Source organism: Citrus clementina, unplaced genomic scaffold (genome assembly GCF_000493195.1).
Source record: "Citrus clementina cultivar Clemenules unplaced genomic scaffold, Citrus_clementina_v1.0 scaffold_6, whole genome shotgun sequence".
Classification (NCBI taxonomy): domain Eukaryota; kingdom Viridiplantae; phylum Streptophyta; class Magnoliopsida; order Sapindales; family Rutaceae; genus Citrus; species Citrus x clementina.
Window position 1 is genome coordinate 21,266,059 of NW_006262139.1, and position 21,347 is coordinate 21,287,405.

At 35.9% G+C, this 21,347-nt stretch overlaps 3 protein-coding genes across 4 annotated transcripts; 1 reads left to right on the forward strand and 2 right to left on the reverse strand.

The window, feature by feature from the left end:
* Positions 1-1,101: 1,101 nt before the first annotated feature.
* On the reverse strand, positions 1,102-4,537 carry LOC18039321 (peptidyl-prolyl cis-trans isomerase FKBP16-4, chloroplastic). Its single transcript, XM_006430276.2, has 10 exons — positions 4,328-4,537; positions 4,094-4,237; positions 3,961-4,016; positions 3,805-3,860; positions 3,509-3,566; positions 2,870-2,944; positions 2,403-2,492; positions 2,197-2,274; positions 1,691-1,731; positions 1,102-1,578 (listed from the first exon to the last, which is right to left on the reverse strand). The coding sequence occupies exons 1-10, from the start codon at positions 4,401-4,403 to the stop codon at positions 1,551-1,553; spliced, it is 702 nt and encodes a 233-aa protein (XP_006430339.1). The 5' UTR covers positions 4,404-4,537; the 3' UTR covers positions 1,102-1,550.
* Positions 4,538-5,460: 923 nt separating this feature from the next.
* Positions 5,461-7,097, reverse strand: LOC18039587 (protein CHUP1, chloroplastic). Its single transcript, XM_006430277.2, has 2 exons — positions 6,108-7,097; positions 5,461-6,009 (listed from the first exon to the last, which is right to left on the reverse strand). The coding sequence occupies exons 1-2, from the start codon at positions 6,933-6,935 to the stop codon at positions 5,524-5,526; spliced, it is 1,314 nt and encodes a 437-aa protein (XP_006430340.1). The 5' UTR covers positions 6,936-7,097; the 3' UTR covers positions 5,461-5,523.
* A 7,005-nt stretch (positions 7,098-14,102) lies between these two features.
* On the forward strand, positions 14,103-21,319 carry LOC18038643 (threonine dehydratase biosynthetic, chloroplastic). 2 transcript variants are annotated; one of them, XM_006430279.2, is made up of 9 exons: positions 14,106-14,835; positions 15,771-15,950; positions 16,032-16,301; positions 17,514-17,720; positions 18,135-18,383; positions 18,467-18,537; positions 18,772-18,889; positions 20,422-20,556; positions 20,655-21,319. In XM_006430279.2, the coding sequence occupies exons 1-9, from the start codon at positions 14,386-14,388 to the stop codon at positions 20,793-20,795; spliced, it is 1,821 nt and encodes a 606-aa protein (XP_006430342.1). In that variant the 5' UTR covers positions 14,106-14,385; the 3' UTR covers positions 20,796-21,319. The 2 variants fall into 2 exon arrangements, with proteins under 2 accessions (XP_006430341.2, XP_006430342.1); XM_006430278.2 differs by lacking the exons at positions 20,422-20,556; positions 20,655-21,319 and adding an exon at positions 19,400-20,401 and having other exon boundaries at positions 14,103-14,835.
* The last annotated feature ends 28 nt before the right edge of the window (positions 21,320-21,347 follow it).

Consider the following 21,347-nt stretch of genomic DNA (forward strand, 5'->3'; position numbering starts at 1 on the left):
GCAATCAACAAATTTGTTTCTAACCCCAAACAAATATGACATAACAGTCGTACAATTCGACCTCCTCTTTCACGGGGAGGAGCTACGAAGACCCCAAAAAAAAAAAATTGCAGGTGAAGAGTCACTTTCCCGCCGCAGCCGCACCCGGCAGTCATAGCGATAGACAATTTCAACTGATTCAATTATATATATATATATAGAACAAAAGGTCCAGCGTAAAAAATCCGTATGCCAAGCGGTAACACGTACAACAGCGTTAAATTTACGGTTCAATCCCTAAGGAAATCAACATTACATGTAGTTTTGTGCCGATCGATGGACCAGCTCTGGTCTGATATGCTTATAAGATTGAAGTATAAGATCTGTTTCCTAAATGACGTGCGTTGCTTCGTAGATTACTCATGTGACAATTAGTAATTGCACATCATCAGTTATCACATAAATGATAAAATTTTTATTAGCATCACATTAGTTGGGATGCATATTACTCTGCAAGTGTATCACGACTGTGATCATGATACATAGCCATTGGACCTTTCGAGAGCCAGGTTGAGCGAACAGTGCCTAAAGAAATGCGAAGATATTTGGAGATTTTCTTAAGGAGTTAGTTTTATGTTTGTGCATCATTACTCAAAATGAAATAATATATACTTGTGGGATAGACTTCTATTATTTTGCATTTCCAATTGTCGGGACTAAATAAGAATTTTGAACTATATCTACTTTAAAATTAGTCTGAATTTTTCATGAAGCACTTAAAAGTGTATCTGGTACATGCAAATGGGTCACATGGGTGTTTAGAGTTCGGCATAATAATTTAAAATGAAATAATGGGTGGGCGTCAACAAGAACTTGAATTTGTCCTTTTAGGGGGGGGGGGGGGGGGGTTGAAGTGGTACTTAAAACAAGACTGGGGTATTATTAGAAAAATAATGGTGGTAATAGCGCCTCTCTATCTTAAGTGGTCGGCCCAAATTGAAAGCATTGCAAATCGGAAGAAGCTGTGCAACTGGACTGCTCATGAAGCCCAACAATGGGACTAGAAATCTGATGCTTGACCCGAGTCAAAGACGGCAAAGCATTCGCAAACCACCTCCAGTTTCTGGTTTTCCAAACAAGCAAGCAAGGCTCCAGACATTTGGTGCATTGCCGACTAATGAGTTCCCCAAGAGATTTGGTGCATTGCCGATTTTACTTTCAATTCTGTTTTCAGATTTCTTTCACATCTTTCCGGACACAAACAAAAGTTTTTAACAATGGTAAGTAGGAAAATACAGACTTAATGCGCTTAAGAGAATTTTCCTGTAATGTATTTAGAACCGGGATAAACACACCTACAATATTGATAATTTCTTTTGAATTTGTGCAGGGCATTCTATTTCTTTAATCCAATAGCAGAAGCAAGCATCTACCTCTAATTTCTTTTGAATTTGTGCAGGGCATTCTATTTCTTTAATCCCATAGCAGAAGCAAGCATCTGCCTCTAGTTTTTAGTTCATTTACATTATGTGATGAAGCAATGTCACAAGTAGCAGGACTGAACGAGTGTGTTAACCTTCAACAATTTTCACAGGTGACCTGCAGAACAAGTAGGCGATTGACTCAGCTAACTGTATTTAAACTAGTGATTAGTGATGAAAATTTGTACTGTACCACAGAGTGGACTATTATGCTTGTATCTGTCACTTACCCGAATGGACTTTGTTTGATCGTCAGTAGTTCAACATCTATCTGAGGATTCAGAAAGAAACAAATTGTTTATTGATCATATCAAAAGGAAAATTAAGACTGACAATTCACTCAAAATTACTAAAGATCAGTTTTACTTAAAAATCAACAAATTTAAGAGATCTCTGTGACACTGTTGGATCAGTTATCTTTATTTAAATGTAGCAGAATAAGATGGTAATTCATTAAAAATGAATGGTATTTTCACCAGAATGGTTTACAATTCAAAGCAATGCCTTATAAAATGTGGAATTGATTATTGATGATACTTCATCTTGTTACACAGATGACTACTTCATCGTGTTACACAGATGACTAATCTTGCTCTGTAACATGCACTTCTAGAGTCAATGAACCTTACTTTCCCAGGATTGGTGAAAATTGATAAGTATGTGATTTCCAGCTAACTTTGAATGCACTCTCAAATATGAACCTTAACAAACCAAAAACAAATAACAAATATATTACCTCTATTGTTGCATTTGGAGGGATTTCTTGGACTCCTTTACTTCCATAAGCTAGCTCAGGAGGAACGATGAGCAGCCGCTGCATGTTAACTAATTAATTAGACCAATGGCTAATATCTGGCTGAATAAACTTGATTAAATTCTATTCTTTCACTTGCACTACACGGTCCTTGTCAAGGCAAATTAAATGCCAGGAACCAGTCTTACCTGTCCTCCAACGTGCATGCCCTCAACACCAAGATCCAATCCTTTAAGCACGTTTCCCCTCTCAGATTGGCCCACATCAAACCCATAAGGCTGCATCAATTCAAGCATTACAACAACGCAATCGAATAACAAGGAAGATATATTAGACTAACATTACATATGGGCCTATGGCCCCTAGTTTCTGCGCTTATATATATATAATCAGGGTACAAAAGTGGGACAAAGAGTACTGGGTAATCATTTGATTTCAGTCTAAAATTATTTTGTGACAAGCATAGGATTAAGATTAAGGGGTACAAAGCATGTCAAACAGCTCTACAGGGATTGGAAAGCTGTTCAACATGATTTATACATTTTTATTATATTTGATTCTTAATTGCTTATGTATATATATAGATTACTGCCTTTTCTTCTCTTGGATATGTTTGGAAAAAAAAAAGAAGCTAATTTTGCCACTCTAATCATACCGTTCCTCCGCCAACTCCTAATCCTTGTCTGCTGGTCATAAAAGTGATTCCCTTCCATTTGGCAACATAGTGAACCTAAAACATGAGATAAAAAATAATCAATCTAATTATAAATAGATCTTTTTATGAATTCAGCAATGAGAAACAACCTCGCAGGGTTATACTATTATTTTACATTATACTAAGGGAATATTAGCATAGCAACTTCTCCACTAAACATGAAACGACTTAATGACCCCTTATTTCTTGCAATATTGATGCAATCTGCATAATTAACGATTCCCAATCCTGAGTTGAGTGTATGTTAGCTAGACAGTTGATCTAGAAACATGCTCTTAGAGCCCTTGAAAATATTTACCCCCTCTTATGACAATCCCTTAAACAGAAACGGCAGTTCAAAATTTTGTCTGGCCTTCAAGAATCCATTATTCCGGTTGGTTCTAGGCAATACGACTAACAAGAAGATTTCTTTTATTCCAGTCTCCAAATGCAAGTTTTGTTACTGAGAAGTTAAGGTTTCTATAATAACTGAATCACAACTGTTCTGCATAATAGGTTCGATTGAAGTTTTACACTAGACTTCAATAACAGAAGTAAATTGTAGCTCAAAACTGAAATATAACTGAGTCACAACCGTACTGCAACCCGGGATCCTTTCTTAGCCACTGGTCCACCACCAACCTTCACATCATAGTACCTGACCAACATTACCCATCAGCATTCAAGTAAACACTTGCTAAGAAATGACCTTTACAAAAATTATAAATCTTGGTCCAGAAATGAAATTCCAATCGACGAAATTGACAATTGGATTCGTATGCTCGTCCTGGAGATCAAATTCTCACAACCCTGTCTATCTTATAATTGAAACGAATTGAAACAGAATTTAAATCCTTTACACAAAGAATATAATAGATCATGGTAATTATACTAACTTTAAACCATTGGGAAGGGTTGTGAATTCGCTTTCGGGTATTTTGGATGCTCGAAGCTGCAGCAACAGAAGCATAGAACAAGTTCACCAATGTGTAAATCTTATATTTAATAACATGAATAATCACCTTTAAATAAATGAAAAAAAAAAATCTTACAGCTCTTCTACTTGTGCTGACAGCCTCAGCCACATCACAGACAAGAAAGCCAGTAGCTGACTCACAATGAAAGTTAATTAGACAGTGAACATTTTAGGTAAGAGAGTACAAAGATAAGAAGAGATAAAAGAACCAGCTGTGAGGATTGAAGAAATCAGAGCCCTCCTGCCCTCATGTTGTAAAGAAATTGTCGGTGCCTTTGCAGTTTCATCTGAGGAAGAAGACAATGAGCAGCTACAAAGCAACAGACTCGAATTTCTGTTGGACAGTCTCTTCTCTGAAAGTTCACAGAAGTGCTCATCATTATTAATTGTTAATGAAACATGAAAGTTTTGCATGCAATGCAGACAAGAGTGAGAGGAAATACTTGCGACGGAAATTGCAATACGAGGCTTATTAAGAATTGGGTTCTGCTGAAAGCAAGGGAAGATGGAGACTTCCATTGCAGTATTCAGTTAAGCGTGACAGTTATGAAGCTTCGGTTGCTTTTTGTCTTGTGAGAATCAGAGAGAGGATAATACTGTCCATGGCATCCACATATTAAAGTTCCAAGTAGCTGAACATTACGCAATTTGGTGACCCTCGTAATCTGTTCAAATCATCTGGGTCCAGTCAGGAGAAAAAAAAAAAAAAAAAAAAAAAAAAAACAAAGGCAATAACCAAAGATTAGTAGGGGTTTAAGGGCTTATTGGTTAAATATTGAAATTTTATTAAATATAGATTTTTTAAAATTTATTTATTTATTTATTTATAAATTTATATCTAATTTTCAGATATTTATATTTTAATAGAAAAATTAAATATTTTAACTTTCATATAAATAGAAAAAATTTTAAATGAAAAGTAAATATCATATCTCAAAAAAAAAAAAATCTATGTTAAATATAATGATTCCTTAAACTATAAAAGTTAATCACTTTATTCGTTTTAACTTATAAGGATATAAATGTTAAATAATCATAAAAAGATAAGATCTTTTTATTTATAAAATATATAAAATACAACTTATATCCGGATATTAAAAAAAAAACTACCTAAGTTATAAATTATAAAAGAAAAGTTCTCTTAACCAACAAAGTGTTGGCTCCACTGGCAATGGAGTCCCCTTAAGTAGCTTGACTGGGTTTGCTCCCCAGTTCGAGTCGCAGGGAAGTCGACTTTGTTGGGAGAACCTGTGCCTCCCGGTTCGAGCGGGGACTTCTAGTCTGGGTTGTGGTACGGGCTTAAAGGTGCCTCCCACAGTTGGGGCCCTCCCCAGGATACCTCGTGGATAAGACCAAAAAAAAAAAAAAAAAGTTCTCTTAAAAATTTTTAAAATATATTATTATTACAATTAAAGTTTTATATCAGTATAATTTCCCATGCAATTATAGTGTATAGTCTGAGGATCGACAGAGTATATTCAGAAATTACACCCGCTACAGGCGAGGTCTACCATTCCTACACATACACACAGGTTTACTGAATTCTTCTCCATGACAGAGGTTGCTTTTGACTTAATTTCCAAGGAATGTTCTTTACTAAGGCTTAAAGAAAGAAGACAGTATGTGATACAATAGATGATTATGCGCTGGAACATGACTTCCTTGCAAGAAATGTATGCTCCTCCTCTGCTTCAGAACAAACAGAGTGCCTCCCGAAGCACTTAATTTCGTGCTTTTCTTTCTCATCAAATTTGCATTTCATTTTCTCACTCCCATCAACCCATCTTTTAAGCCTTTTAAGCAACCTTGACCCTTTTGAACCAGCATGACTGCTCTCATTTGCCGCATTGTAGCATGGCTCAACATTCCCCATATCAAGGCCATCCAAGTGCTGCTCTATCCCATAGTCTCCAATTCCCCCACCTCCTACAAATTCCACAATGCGGTTCTTCTCTTGATTCTGTTCTTGCTGTGCTTGATTCCTCATTAACTCGTGCCTTAAGCATGCATTTGCCCATCTTAAGTAAATCAGTTCCTTAGCTTCCGCGGCTCTATCCTTTTGCAGTTGTTCACATTCATTTAGAAGCTGTCTGTAATTTTCCATGGTTGTTCCTTCATCTTCAATCTGCAGATAGGAAATTCAAAACTTGTTAGCTTATCAAAACCTAGAAAATCAGAAGACACTATATGTACTTTCTTATGCTGAAAAGTAGAATGAATAACCTTTGTAACCGATGAAGCTGATTGGTGCCACTCTTGTAACTTGTTCAGTAGTTCACTATTTTGCTCTTGCAACTGATCAATAACAGAATGCAGCTCTTTCAATTCATTTTCCAATTTCTGGATGGCATTAGACTTTTCTTCCAGCACGTCGCAATTTCTCAACAACTCTGCATCTGCAGATTCAATCTTCAAATTTTGTTCTCTTGTAATGTCTGATAGCTCTTTCGTTTTCCTCACAAGCTTCTTTACTTTCCTCTTAAGCAACCCGCTTTCTGATTTCCATTGTTGAAGCTGATCTAGTACTTTTAGATACAGAACCACCAGATTCTCAAGTCTTTTGTTCTCTGATTCCACTGACGAAACCTCTCTATCCAACAACTCAACATATGATTTCTCCAAAAAAATCATATTTCTAAGCTCCATAAGCAAAGATTCTTGCTCTTTTAAATCATGATACCGAGCAAATTGCATCTTTGTCTCCAATTCCCTCTTTTGTAATTCTTCAATTTGGAACCTTAGATTTAAAATCTCCAGCTCATAATGAAGCTTATCCTGAAACTCTAAATCTCCTTTTGATTTCATAAAATGGGTACTTGTAATAATCTCTTCATCTTCTTTAAAACTTGAAGATGTGGAATTGAGGCTATGACAGCTTTCATCATCTCTAAACTTCTCATAGGAATCAGTTTTCAAGGAACTTACCTTGTCATCTTTTCTTGCCATCATTTTAGCACAGATGAAACCCGCCACTGATATGGCCAAAGGAACGCCAGCCTTGAGCAGCACTGGCTTTATTATTGCTTGTGCTCTTGATGCCGAACCATCCATGGCGAAACACAACTAATTTTTTCGATGATTCGGGTAACGATTACTGGATGATCAAAATCCAAAACTTGTACTAAAAGAAAAAAATCACAGTCTTGTCTTTTTGATTGATGGGTTGGATGTTTATGTTGATCAGATGCATAGAGTTATTGTTTCTGTTTAATGTGTCCATATATATAAGGCTGAATTAAAGATTCTTTGCCTTTTGTGATTACATAGCGTTTCCTTGGGTTACAGGCATAGTGCGTGTCTGTAGCTTTTTGACTACTCTAAAGGCACCGTACGTTGCAATTGCCGTTGCCACCATCATTTCATTTTCCTCGTGCTTTATATGACGCGGAATCTTATTCCTCTTTTCATGATGAATCATATCAACCGTCCAACACATTCAAGTAGTAATAATTTTGAACCAAAGAATGTGTCATTTGCAATCAATTCTAGGAGAAATAGGTACTACACCTAATTAATGTATGTATAACATATATAGTTCAATCAAATATAATTATTAATTACATAATGCACACATGTACCTTTTATATAGTCTAGAATTTCTCCAATTCTAAATTAAGAAGGGCAAATATTATCTACAACTAGAATATTGTCCCAATATACACCCAGACACCCTAACGTTTTAGAAATCGACTTAAAAGTAAAGACCCCTTCTATTAGTTTATAATTATTATTTATCATGTAGTATTTGATTAAAGGACGGCTGAGTCATATTACAGTAAATTAAAGTGCATGCGTAATTGGTAGGTAAGTCGAGAATTCTCGCCGCGCAAACTCTTGAAAGAAACGCAATGATGTGTAAACCAAGGCCCAGCGCCGCAGAATCAAGCGGGCTTTTGCCTTGTAAACATAATTCGGGGGAATGGCACGGGCTTTGTCCATCTGGGCTTTAATTCTAGCACTTCTTTTATTTTGCACTTAGAAGTCAAGCTAATACCCGACAAGGCTGGTGATATTTTTAATAACTAACCACAAAGAAATATATGTTATATATACATGATATTTTGCTAAAATATGTTTGATTCAATTTTCAAAGCTATTTTTGAAACTTGATAGATAGGGCTAGCAACCTAGCATGGGGATAACCTAACAAATGGATATTTAAGATTCATTTAAGTCTATAAGTTCATCACACGTAAGCTACAATAAATTTGTGATACATGAATCTTTTAATTTAATTAGAAATTTTAAGTTTTGCAAGTGTAGGAAGCAAAATTTGTAATAAGACATGGACCAGCATAATATACTGAAATTTGTACTAAGAGCGTGTTTGGCGCCCCGCATAACATTGTATTAGAACTTCACATTGTACTAAAATATTACAATGCAATGTTTAGCAGTTACTCGGTATTGCATAAGAAAAAAAAATTAATGTGGTAAAGCTTGCGTAATGGAAACTCGCTGGAGAGTTGGGTTTATACCGCATTGCATTACATCTTCCTTCATTGTTTTTTTTTTTTTTTTTGCAGAACTAGCAAAACTATGGTCGACCCATGTCATGGAATCTCTAGAGCAGTCTAATTGAGCATAACAGCAAAGCTTTTGCAAATTTCAAGAGTTCAAAATCGGGGAATAAAGCCGATTGTATAAAATTTCCATGCTACACATTCACATCATGATTCATGCCATTCAGTTGTATTGGCATAGTAACCATTGATGGGTCGAGTTACGATAGTTATAACGAAGACCGCTTTGATCATATGTTAATATGATTGATAGACCGCATTGGTTGTAGATACATTTTGGTAATGATAGTAAAGTTGAGCTCATAATATTTTGCAAAGTATAATTATAAAATTACACATATAACCCAAGTGTGAAATTCTTGGATTTTTTAATCCAATATTTATTGGATCCTTAATCCAACGTTGGGCTTATATGTGAATAATTATATGTTGTGGACTGTCATATGATGTTAAGCCTAATTAAAAGTGATCTATTAAGGTTTTCAGTATTATGGGTTTTAATGTTTTTAATAGGGTGTGAGCCATTAATGTCTATAGACTCAATTGTATTCTAATTCTATAATAGGCAGAATTAGAAATACCTAATGACAACACGAAAAAAGTTGTCTATATAAGTGATTATGGTCCCCAAGTCACACGTATTTTTTTATTCTCTACTGACATCTCATCATCACAAAGAGAGCAGTGAGAAACTTAAAGGATTATTTAGGAGAACATGTTGATCTGGAAGGCCAACCACATAACCCTAGAGAGTAATTTAGCGTTATGAATTCAGGTACACTTCTGCATAATTTTGTTATTCATTCTTAGTAATACAACATGAATATTTCGAGGATATAGGTGATGATTTTCGCCAAAAAAATTATTGTTCTAACATTTGAAACTCGGATCACAAACCTTTAAATGAACATAAACTAGTCATCAATAAACAACCAAAAAAAAAAAAAAAACAAATCCCAAAATCAAGCTCAAATCATCAATCAATAAACCCATTCGCTAATCTCTCAAATACACCAAAGATCAGAACTTTATATGAAAAAAAATCAAACATTTTCTTGATAAGTAGTAGTCTTTGTGCCCATTCAAAAAGAAAAAATATTATGTATTGACACTTTAAAGAAACAAGATTTGTGTTGCGATTAAATTGTGGTTGCCAATTGGGAGTTGTGAGTAAAGGTGGTTGCTGATTAATTGATAAAAAAGGTACGCGACAAAAATTGAAGGGGGTAAAGGTACTAGGGAGTTGGTTGGTGATTAAATTGTAGTTGGGAATTGGAAGTTGTGGTGGGTGATTGTGGTTTTGAACTAATCTTGTATATTAATAAAGATTAAATCAAATCATTCAATCATTTGAAGATTAAATCAAATCATTCAATCATTTGAAGATTAAATCAAATCATTCAATCAAATAAAGATTAAATCAATTCATTTAATTATTTATTTATGTTGTGATATTATTTAGAGGTTATTTGATTGAATGATTTGATTTAATCTTTATTTCTATATAATATATTTAGAAATGTTGAATAAAATATATGTTATGCTGCTGAAAATTTCAGGTTATAAGCTCAAATCTTTATAAAGAATTATGATATATTTTTTAACATTTATATTAAAACAATAATGCTAAATTTTCAAAATTGAATTCTAAACTTAATATTTTTCTAAATACTAAATATTAATAAATATTATTTTCTAAATATAGAATTTTAATTAATTACCAAAGTAATTAATACAGTACAATGCAATATCAAACACAGTATAACTAAATATTAATACAGTATAGTGTAACACTAAATATAATATAATATTATTATAATATAATATTAATGTAATATAGCATAATACAATATAACTATATTAAAATAATATAAAACAACATAATATAATACAATATGCCAAACATATAATATGCCAATTTTGTAAACACGCGCTGAAGGATGGGCATGCTGGCCCACTTATTAATGGTGGCTTGACTTCAAGCCCATTTTGTGTGCCAAAACAGAAAGTAGTTGACAACCAATAGAATTTCAACACTTTTATAATAAGTATCGAGCGTGCGTGTGCACAATTAATTAGTCACAACACCCTTCCCTTGCCATCTTATCAAACTGGGACGAATGGGCCGCCGCCTAGCACGTGTTTTGTCTCAGCTTCCTTGTGTTTTCTATTCTTCCAAACTAAATAGCCAATCGTTAAACGGTGAGTGAACCTTGCTACGTAAATCATCAAAACAGCCTAGCCCTTGTTTTTCTAGGGGCACGGAGACAGAGAGCAAATTAAATTCCCAATTTTGTTAATACAGCCATGTGACTTTATAAATTGATTTTTTTTTTACATCTATGCTCATGGCCACTGGCCCACAGACTGTAGAGATATTGAAGTTGATTTTGTCTCTATTATGCACGCAAAATGTACCTAGATAGACATGGGAATAATATTAAAGCGCGGTTCGGTCTGTAGGCTGGGCCCATAAACTGTATAAAAAATCAATTTACAAGTCAAACAAAATTGGAATTCAATATTATTATGGTTGCCCATGTACCCTCTTAAACAATTTGCATAGATTTAATGAATAAAAGTTAAGTTAAGATTTTAATTTAAGGGAATTGTCTCTAAAAATAAATAATTTTGAATTTATATCTAAAAATAAATAAACCCCACAATGACTCGAGTTAATGGTTCATGTATCAACCATTAACTTGATACCTGAACCATTAAACGTGAAACCAAAGGAACTTGAAACTTAGAACAATAAACATGAAACATGTTATCATTAACTTGCAACCATAAAAATTATTTAATTAATGAACTTGAAACTTAGGGCAATAAACATAAAACATGAGATCATTAACTTGCAACCATGAAAATCATTTAATTAATGGACCAATAAACACGAAACCATAACCATTAACTTGATACTTGAACCATTAAACGTGAAACCAAAGGAACTTGAAACTTAGGGCAATAAATATGAAACATGTTATCATTAACTTGCAACCATGAAAATTATTTAATTAATAAACGTGAAACTTAGGACAATAAACATGAAACATGAGATCATTAATTTACAACCATGAAAATCATTTAATTAATGAACCAAAATTACTTGTATAGTTTGTTGCCTTAATTGCAAGTTAATGAAACAGTATAATAATGTGATTAGTTGAACCAAAATTAAACTCTCTCAAGTGCTCATAACTTATTATTATTTGGCTTCGGCTTAACCAAATATTTGTTGTGACTGATGGTGTCTTTGTAAATCGAACCGGTTGCGGTTATAGATATAGGTCCGTTTGCTTTTAGTATTATGGACTTGAAACTTAGGGCAATAAACATGAAACATTAGATTATTAACTTGCAACCATGAAAATCATTTAATTAATGGACCCATAAACACGAAACCATAACCATTAACTTGATACATGAACCATTAAACGTGAAACCAAAGGAACTTGAAACTTAGGGCAATAAACATGAAACACGTTATCATTAACTTGCAACCATGAAAATTATTTAATTAATAAACTTGAAACTTAGGACAATAAACATGAAACATGAGATCATTAATTTGCAACCATGAAAATCATTTAATTAATGAACCATAATTACTTGTATAGTTTGTTGCCTTAATTGCAAGTTAATGAAATAGTATAATAATGTGATCAGTTGAACCAAAATTAAACTCTCTCAAGTGCTCGTAACTTATTATTATTTGGCTTCGGCTTAACCGAATGTTTGTTGTGACTGATGGCGTCTTTGTAAATCGAATCAGTTGCGGTTACAGATATAGGTTTGTTTGCTTTTAGTATTATGGACTTGAAACTTAGGGCAATAAACATGAAACATGAGATCATTAACTTGCAACCATGAAAATCATTTAATTAATGGACCAATAAACACGAAACCATAACCATTAAACGTGAAACCAAAGGAACTTGAAACTTAGGGCAATAAATATGAAACATGTTATTATTAACTTGCAACCATGAAAATCATTTAATTAATAAACTTGAAACTTAAGACAATAAACATGAAACATGAAATCATTAATTTACAACCATGAAAATCATTTAATTAATGAACCAAAATTACTTGTATAGTTTGTTGCCTTAATTGCAAGTTAATGAAACAGTATAATAATGTGATTAGTTGAACCAAAATTAAACTCTCTCAAGTGCTCGTAACTTATTATTATTTGGCTTCGGCTTAACCGAGTGTTTGTTGTGACTGATGGCGTCTTTGTAAATCGAACCGGTTGCGGTTACATATATAGGTCTGTTTGCTTTCAGTATTATGGACTAGGGGTGTCAAAAAAACCCGTCTGGACTGGACCCGGCTTGGACTCGGCCAATCCGGTCCAGGAAAAACCTGGACCGCATGCACTGAAAATGCGGGTCCGGGTTTAAGAATTTCAAACCCGGCCATTTCCGGGCACGGGTCCGGGTTCAACACCAAAAACCCGGAACCTGGAACCGGTCTCGGTTTCTAAATTAAAAAATATATATATATAAACAAAAATGTCAAAACCCAAATCCCTAATTGGCTAATTCCCGATTGAAAGAGGCATAAACAACAAGCCAGCAATGTTGTCACCGACATAATCTCTTCTCGTCACCGTCGGCATTCGGCATCAACCACCACCCACTGTCACCGTGGCTCGTCGGCATCATCTCTTCTCGTTTGCTGACTCAGCTTGGCACGCGGCTTTACTCGGTTGCTCCATCTCCAGTGGCAGTGCGGCTGTGACTCAGTGACAATGAGTCGTTCGTGCAGGTGAGGCCTGCTTCTGGGATATTTTTCTGGGATTTGGCCTCTTCGAGTTGCTTGGCCTGCTTCCTGACATGTTCGGCAGCTGCGATTGCAGATTCCTTGGAGTCCTTAACAGCTTTGAGCTTGGTGGTCAACTCGAGCATGGTTTTTTTAGCCCTCTCAAGATCGCCAAGTGCTCGAGCTCTTGTGCTTTCAGAGCTCTCTAACAGTTTCTTAGTTCTTTCGATTTCTTTCCGGGCCAAGAGAAACTGCGTCGTCAGCGCCACCGTCTCCAACTCTCCATCGCCACTTTCTCAACCACCATCTCCAACTCTTCTTCTGCAGGAGAGAATTGCATGCCATATTGCCATTACTATTAAGTTACTATATGCGGGTTTCTAAGCCCGGACCAAAAACCCGGACCCGAGTGGTGCCGGGTTTGTGCCCGGCCCGCACCCAAAAAATTAAATTTTAACCCGGGTCCGGGATTTTTGTCCACTCATCCGGTCCGGTCCCGGGCAACACCAAAACCCGGACCGGACTCAGATTTTACCAAGCCTATTATGGACATGTGGACCGATAAATATGACAACATATTTCACATCGAGTTGATGCATGCATTCAGCAGACGCATAGTAGTCTGACCCCGACTCTTTTTGCTCTCTTACCATATATTTATTCGCGTATGTGATGATGCCCCACATTTTGTTTCGCTCTTGGCGGCCCCGTTTCCAACTCAAAGACCAAAAAGACGAAATTCATCCCATTTTTTAAACGTGTTAGGCAGGCAGCATCATAACCTTTCATACAGCCCCTTGTTTAACCTTCGTTAGATGTAGCCAGTAGCCACAGCCCCGTTCAGGCCTCGGTCACGGACCTTTTTATTTCCTTTTTAAAAAAAAAAAAAAAAATTGCAAATCTGCCGTTTCAACTCAGACCTCCCCTTGCTCGGGTTCAACTGACTCGTATCACGGACATTCCACGTGTCTTTTTGTCATAGGAAGCTGTTTCCAAATCCAAATCCCGAATGAAAAAATTACCAAACTACTATTTGATTTGTGTCGTGTCGACTGTCGAATGCCACCCCCCATTATAAAGTTGCGAAAACACCAGGCGTTTCAAAAGTCTCCTAGCTCTCTCTCTCTCGTCCCCCTCTCTTGAAAACATTTGCAATCGAGCAGCCGCCATAACCTCGACCCGCCCCGCTCCCGACCCGACCCGACTCAATGGAGTCGCTCCAACTGTGGTCGCCTCCCTCTCCACTGTTCCGCCCGTACCGCAACAAACGGCCCCTACCGTTCTCGAACGGCTCCGTCCGAATTAAAATGCCAGTAATCAGGGCCACGCTGTCCAAACCGACGGCGGAGATCACGCCGTCCGTTTCTTCCCGCGAAACTACATTACATTCTCAATCCCCGCCACCTCCTACTGCCCAGAAAGTTTCGCCGAATTCTTTGCAGTATCCATCCGGTTATCTCGGGTCCGTACCGGACCGTGCAGAGAACGTTGATGGCGCCAAGGACGGAGACAACATTGTCGATGCCATGAGTTATTTGACCAACATACTCTCGTCAAAGGTCTATGATGTGGCCATTGAATCTCCCTTACAGTTCGCGCCAAAATTGTCGGAGAGATTAGGCGTTAATCTTTGGCTTAAGAGAGAAGATTTACAACCTGTAAAGTTCTTTTATTCCTTTTCTTTTTCTTTATACGTATATACTTTTTATTTATTTATAAAATGCTATAACATGCTGCTTGAAATCTTCAGTGTTACCTCATCCTATTTGTTTTTACTATAATTATGAGCATATGTTTTTTGAATTTGTGACTTTTATTTTATTTTAATTCTTGTTTTGCTTAATTAAATGGTCCGGAAGTATTTATTTCTCAGTAATTAATGATTTTTCAATTTCCTTAACAACTTTAAGCTTCATCTAAGTTTAAAAGAATTTACTAATCCAGAAATGAGAGTTATTTTTGTTTTTTTAAATATCCATTCGTATTTCTTAAAATAAATCTTTAGTTCACTGAGCTTCAGTATTTTCAGTATGATTAATTCCGCTGTCTCTATTTTTCCAATCTCTTAACATTCTTGTTTGACTCATGCATTGGCTCTTTTTTTTTTTTTTTCCCTTCAGAAAAAATCTACGTCCTCTTTAGTTGTTTGCTCTTGGATACTTGATTAATGAGCTCCTAATATTTGATGGAGTGGGGTCATTTGTTTTTGTGACTTGGAATTCTACTTGACCTTGGAATTGTCAGAAATACACTTAAATTGATATTATTTTTTATTAGCAATTCTTTTTTTAATATTATCTCCCCTAAATATATGCTAAAATGAACAATATATTCCAAGTTTAATCCAAACAGTAAATTCAAACTATATGAATTTTTGGGTATATTATATTTAAACATTTGATGTTCTTTAAAATTAGAATTTCAATCTAAGTCAAGGTTTGTGTGTTTAGATGCAAACAAAGCTTATCTGTGAGAATGTGGTCATCGCTTTGATTAATCAATTAGCAGCACTTTCTCATTCAAATTGATCTGTTGAGGAGAAAATATTTATGTTATCAAATTAATTTATGGATGTGACGAATTGGATTTATAGGTTTTCTCATTCAAGCTCCGTGGAGCATATAACATGATGTCCAAACTTTCAAAGGATCAATTGCAAAGAGGAGTTATCTGCTCATCAGCTGGAAATCATGCCCAAGGCGTTGCATTGTCTGCCAAGACATTAGGCTGTGATGCAGTGATTGTTATGCCAGTTACCACACCAGAAATCAAGGTACGTTTTCTTTTGACATTGTTAGTGCCGATTGTGGAATGAAACTGTGCTTTGTTATCTAATGATGATCTTATTCTACAGTGGCAATCGGTTGAGAGACTGGGTGCCAAAGTTGTTCTTGTAGGGGATTCATATGATGAAGCACAGGCATACGCTAAAAACCTTGCCAGAGAAGAGGGTCGTACATTTATTCCTCCTTTTGATCACCCAGATGTTATTATAGGGCAAGGAACAGTTGGTATGGAAATTATACGTCAAATGCAAGAACCATTGCATGCGATCTTTGTGCCTGTTGGGGGTGGTGGACTAATTGCTGGCATTGCTGCTTATGTAAAGAGAGTTTCAACACAGGTTTGTTGGTTATAGTGTAAGAATTTGTTGGCAATCTCCGTTTGGAAACTTTTTTCCTACTCGATGATAGTGTTTGAAGACCTTAGTGCTGAACTTCTTTCTTTCCCTTTATATGTGTGTGTGTGTGTGTAAATTTGCTTTTGCGGATGCCGTCTAGTGAAGAGGGTAAAATCTCGTGTTGAAAATAAGAGGTCTGGAGTTCGACCTTGCTAACATGGGTTGGGAGGGGATTGGGGTAGCTGTTAGGCTAAACAATAAATATATATAATTTTGCTTCTCATCCTTAGGAGATTTTTTAAATTGAAGTGTCATTGGTTTCAGCTGGACGCTTAACTCATTGTCACCTGAGTAGAAATTGAAATGGACTAATTTAGATGTTTCTATGCTGAGCATGAATAGACCTTGGCTTGTTGAACATCTTTACTTGGTGTTTAGTCTAGCTTGATTGGGCTTGGGTAATGCAACCTTTATAATCTTTCATTTTGGCAAATGTATCATAACACAAATTTGTGCAACTTTTCTATACTAGTTACCACCTTTGATTTTACTTGAAAGAACAATATGGATATGGGCTTGAGTTGTTGATATGGTTTACCTTTAACACATAAGACAATGACCTTTTGATTTTGTTTGAAACAAAAAGATTGCTACTTTCCACCATATAATACTTTCTGAAATTTTGGTTCTGTTATTCTCAACTATAATCTTGATCCTTAATGCTGGAGTCAGCAGGATTCGGATTGCTCCCAAGCCTCTAGACCTCACAAGATATTCATCTTTTAGTAATCCATATCAAATCTCTCTCCACTCCACTACCCTTAGACATTCAGTTTTTAGGTCCCCACTTTGTGAATTTCTCATTTTTCACTGACTTGATCATTACTTGCTACTCATAAATTATCCAATCATATATCATATTTATAAATTTTTCTTGGACGCTCTCAATTCATCCGTTTTACTAGAATCCTTTTTATATTCTGAGCCACTCCCCAACCCCTGCTCACTTTCCATATTCATCTGTTGAATATGAATTATGATCTTATAGATCCGAATTTCTGTTGAAAATGGTTTTAGGGAAAGTTTTATTTCAGAGGGCGTGGCAAATCAAGATATTGTTTTTCTGCCATTTTATTTGAATTTTCCTTTTGCTGCCTGTTGCTTACGAAATTAGACCATCCATCTAGGCCACTGAATGTGATATTGTTGATGCAGGTGAAAATTATTGGAGTGGAGCCCTATGATGCAAATGCAATGGCATTATCTCTACATCATGGTGAGAGAGTGATGTTGGACCATGTTGGTGGTTTTGCAGATGGTGTAGCTGTTAAAGAGGTTGGTGAAGAAACCTTCCGCATATGCAAGGAATTGGTAGATGGTGTAGTTCTTGTAAGCCGCGATGCCATTTGTGCCTCCATAAAGGTACAGCTTCTTTCAGGTTTTGGAGCTTACATGCATTTGCCCCTCTCTTTGTTAGTTTTTTTTAAATTATTTTTTCTTTTTTAAGTGAGGGTTTTACACTTGGGAAAATAGAATAAAGCTTCTCAGTCTCCATTCAACACCAACCCTCCCCAACCCCAGTTGTTGTCAGTGTTTATTTTGTTGAAATGAAAAATCTTATGGTTCGTTTGTAAGCCGTGCCTCTATAATAAGAAAAGCATTTCATTTGAAACGATGGCCATCTTCATCTGAAATGATGGCCATCATGAGATGAATCTCTTTTTCTTTCTATAAGAAGTTACATAACAAGGGCAAGCACATATGCATGGAGTGTGCATACTGGAATATAGAAGTTTCGGCCCCTGTTGCTTAACAAATGTCAATTCTGGTTTGCAGGACATGTTTGAGGAGAAAAGGAGCATTTTAGAACCTGCAGGTGCCCTTGCCCTTGCTGGAGCCAAAGCATATTGTAAATATTATGGCCTTAGCGGAAAAAATGTTGTAGCAATAACCAGTGGAGCAAACATGAACTTTGATAAACTGAGGGTGGTGACAGAACTTGCCAATGTTGGTAGGCAACAGGAAGCTGTGTTTGCAACTGTCATGCCAGAGCAGTCCGGGAGTTTCAAACAATTTTGTGAACTTGTAAGTTAACATACCTAAACAAACTCTCTAAATTCCTCAAGCTAAAGGTCTTGTTTTGAACTGTAAATCATGATGGTTGGCAGTTGGGGCCTATGAATATCACTGAGTTCAAATACCGATTTAGTTCTGATAAAGCAGCTGTGGTTCTCTACAGGTTAGTGATTTTCCTTCTGTATCAACAATAAAAAAGTACTCAATCCTTCTGTTAATTAAAATTATTCCTGGTATATTTTTGTCTACTAATACTCAGACCTTCAGAATCCAGATAATTTTTGTTTTTGTTTTTTTTTTTTTCTGAATAATTTGGAAATTCCTACTAATCTATAACTGCACTTTGGTGGTTTCTTAACCGAAAAAACATTAAACATCATCTGGATGTTGTATGTAGTGTTGGCGTTCACACGGTTGCTGAACTTGAAGCAATGCAAGAGCGAATGGAGTCTTCTCAACTTAAAACCTACAATCTCACACAAAGTGACTTGGTTAAAGATCACCTGAGATATTTGGTAATAGCACTTTAAACTCTTTTATCAAGTATCTTTTCTAAGTTAAACCAATATGATTAGGTTTCTCTTATTTGAATAAGATGTTGATTATCCATTATGTTAAGCCTAATAGATAAATTAGGTTTATCTTTTAGACTACGCCTTAAATGTATTTCTTTTGAAAGCTCGTGAATGAGTAAAATAATGATGTCTTGATTATATTTCTTGCTTTTCTCATCTTCTGTTCTGCTTCTCTCTATATTCCACCTCACCAAACTGTGTCTTATTCTGCTTTCTCATTCTCTCTACTTCCTCTCTCCAATTTATGACTTCTATCTTGAATCTCTATTTTCTCTATTCTGTGATTCTTTTTGTCCAACATGAGAATGTTAGTTTAAATTTTTGTGCATCGTTATTAAGAAACTATGAGGAATTGTGTTAAAAAAATTTCATTGGTCGAGCGAGCTAATGTTTGGTTACTAAGGTCAATGATGTGCTTTCAATGTTTGTGATTTTTATTTGAACTTACAGTTGCATTTTGGCTGCTGACTCTCCACCATAATCTTAATTAATTGGGCCGTACAATCCCTGCAAAAATGGACCCGAGTATAACAAAATCTTGAAAGAGGTTCTTTCTGTTTTCATTGAAGCTTGAAAAGGAGCTCTGCAAAGCTCTGAATGGAAAGGCTCTCTAATTTAGTGTTAAAGGTGGTTTTATATTCTATTATAGATGCTTCATTGTCTCTGAAATATTAACTGCTTAACATGTCCATAGAAATCTTGAAAGAGGTTCTTTTTCTTTTTATTGAAGCTTGAAAAAGAGCTCTGTGAAGTTCTGAATGGAAAGGCTCTCTAATTTAGAGAAGAAATGGTGTTATGTTCTATTGTAGACGCCCCATATTCCTAGAAAAATTGGATTATTTGCTTTAAAATTTTGTCGCACTTGACCATCCCTTGTCTGGTTATATCCAGGATCTAATTATTCCTTCTTGTTCAAGTGCTTTGAAAATTGAGTATGTTCTCTAGTGCTAAATAACACCCATGTTATGTGGATTCTAATTCTTGTTATGTCCATTAATTGATTTCTTGGTTGCTTGATGAAAGAGTACCATGCACTTGCAAGTGAAAATTTTAAATTAGATGATCAATCACGAGAACAATAGATCGATCATTACTTTTCCCTTTCATTTGAGAGGGAATAAAAATACTTCGGGTGACTACTGATAGAGTAGTTATTTACTAATTGTGTCCCAACAGCGGCAGCTGAGATGCTCTTTCATGTTTCCTGGTTGTCTCCTGCTCCTCTCAACTTGTCCTTATATTACTCGTGTTTATGTGAGAGATCCCCACAGTAAATGCCCAATGCCCAATGCCCAAGTATTATTTCATAACAATGCAATAAATAATTATCAAATAATAATAAAACAACCCGGCCATCCTTCAAACACGAGAAAGCAGAAGTGACCCTCTTTTATCATTTGTTCGCATAGTGAACAATCTTTCTTGTTGGCTGCATTATGACTTGAGTTCGAATCATTCTGGTTTTCTTTCAGATGGGGGGCAGATTAAGTGTTGAAAACGAGGTCCTTTGTCGTTTTATTTTCCCTGAGCGGCCTGGTTCTTTGATGAAGTTCTTGGATGCTTTCAGTCCGCGTTGGAATATTAGCTTGTTCCATTACCGTGGTCAGGTGTGCATCTGAACACTTTTTTGTTCAATAAATTTTAGTTTATTCAATTTTCAATGATCGATCGTGACATTTCTCCTGCAACCTGCAACCTGCAACAGGGTGAAACTGGTGCCAACATATTAGTAGGAATCCAGGTTCCAGAGAATGAGCTGGCTGAGTTTCACGGTCGTGCCAACAGGCTTGGATATGATTATGCAGTTGTAACTGATGACAACAACTTCGAGCTTTTGATGCACTGATTAGAGCTTGTTGTGTGATATTAGCTCAGTTGGATTGCACAAGTAGACACGCTCAATTAGTCAGAGAGAGAAAGGAAGAGAGGAAGAGGAAAAGCGAAGGGCCTCTAGAATCTAGATACCCTTAATTAGTCGAGAAGACGGGAATCACGTCTTCACTCGTGAGATGGTATTCCCTCCTAGTTTGTATTTAATAATATTATGGTGTCATCTGCTCTCGGGAAGAGGCGGTGCCTTTCTAGTTCTACGACTGTTCCATCTAATGTTTGACTTTTGATCTTCAGCATAATGTACTTCACTACCTATGAAAACTTGAGCCTGATGGGCTTTGAGCTTTTAGTGAAGTTCTACATTTAGATCGTAGCTCCTCCTGAAGATTTCATTGGGTTAGTGATTTTTGTCGATACGATTTGTATCATTTGAGCTGTTGACAAAAATAATTCCATTTATTAGTGTTTATTTTTTGTGCGCGTTGCTACTGTAGGTATCAGTTTGAAATTGGAAATTATGCAATTCCTGTCTAATTATTGGATTATCTGAGCAACCCGACGGTGG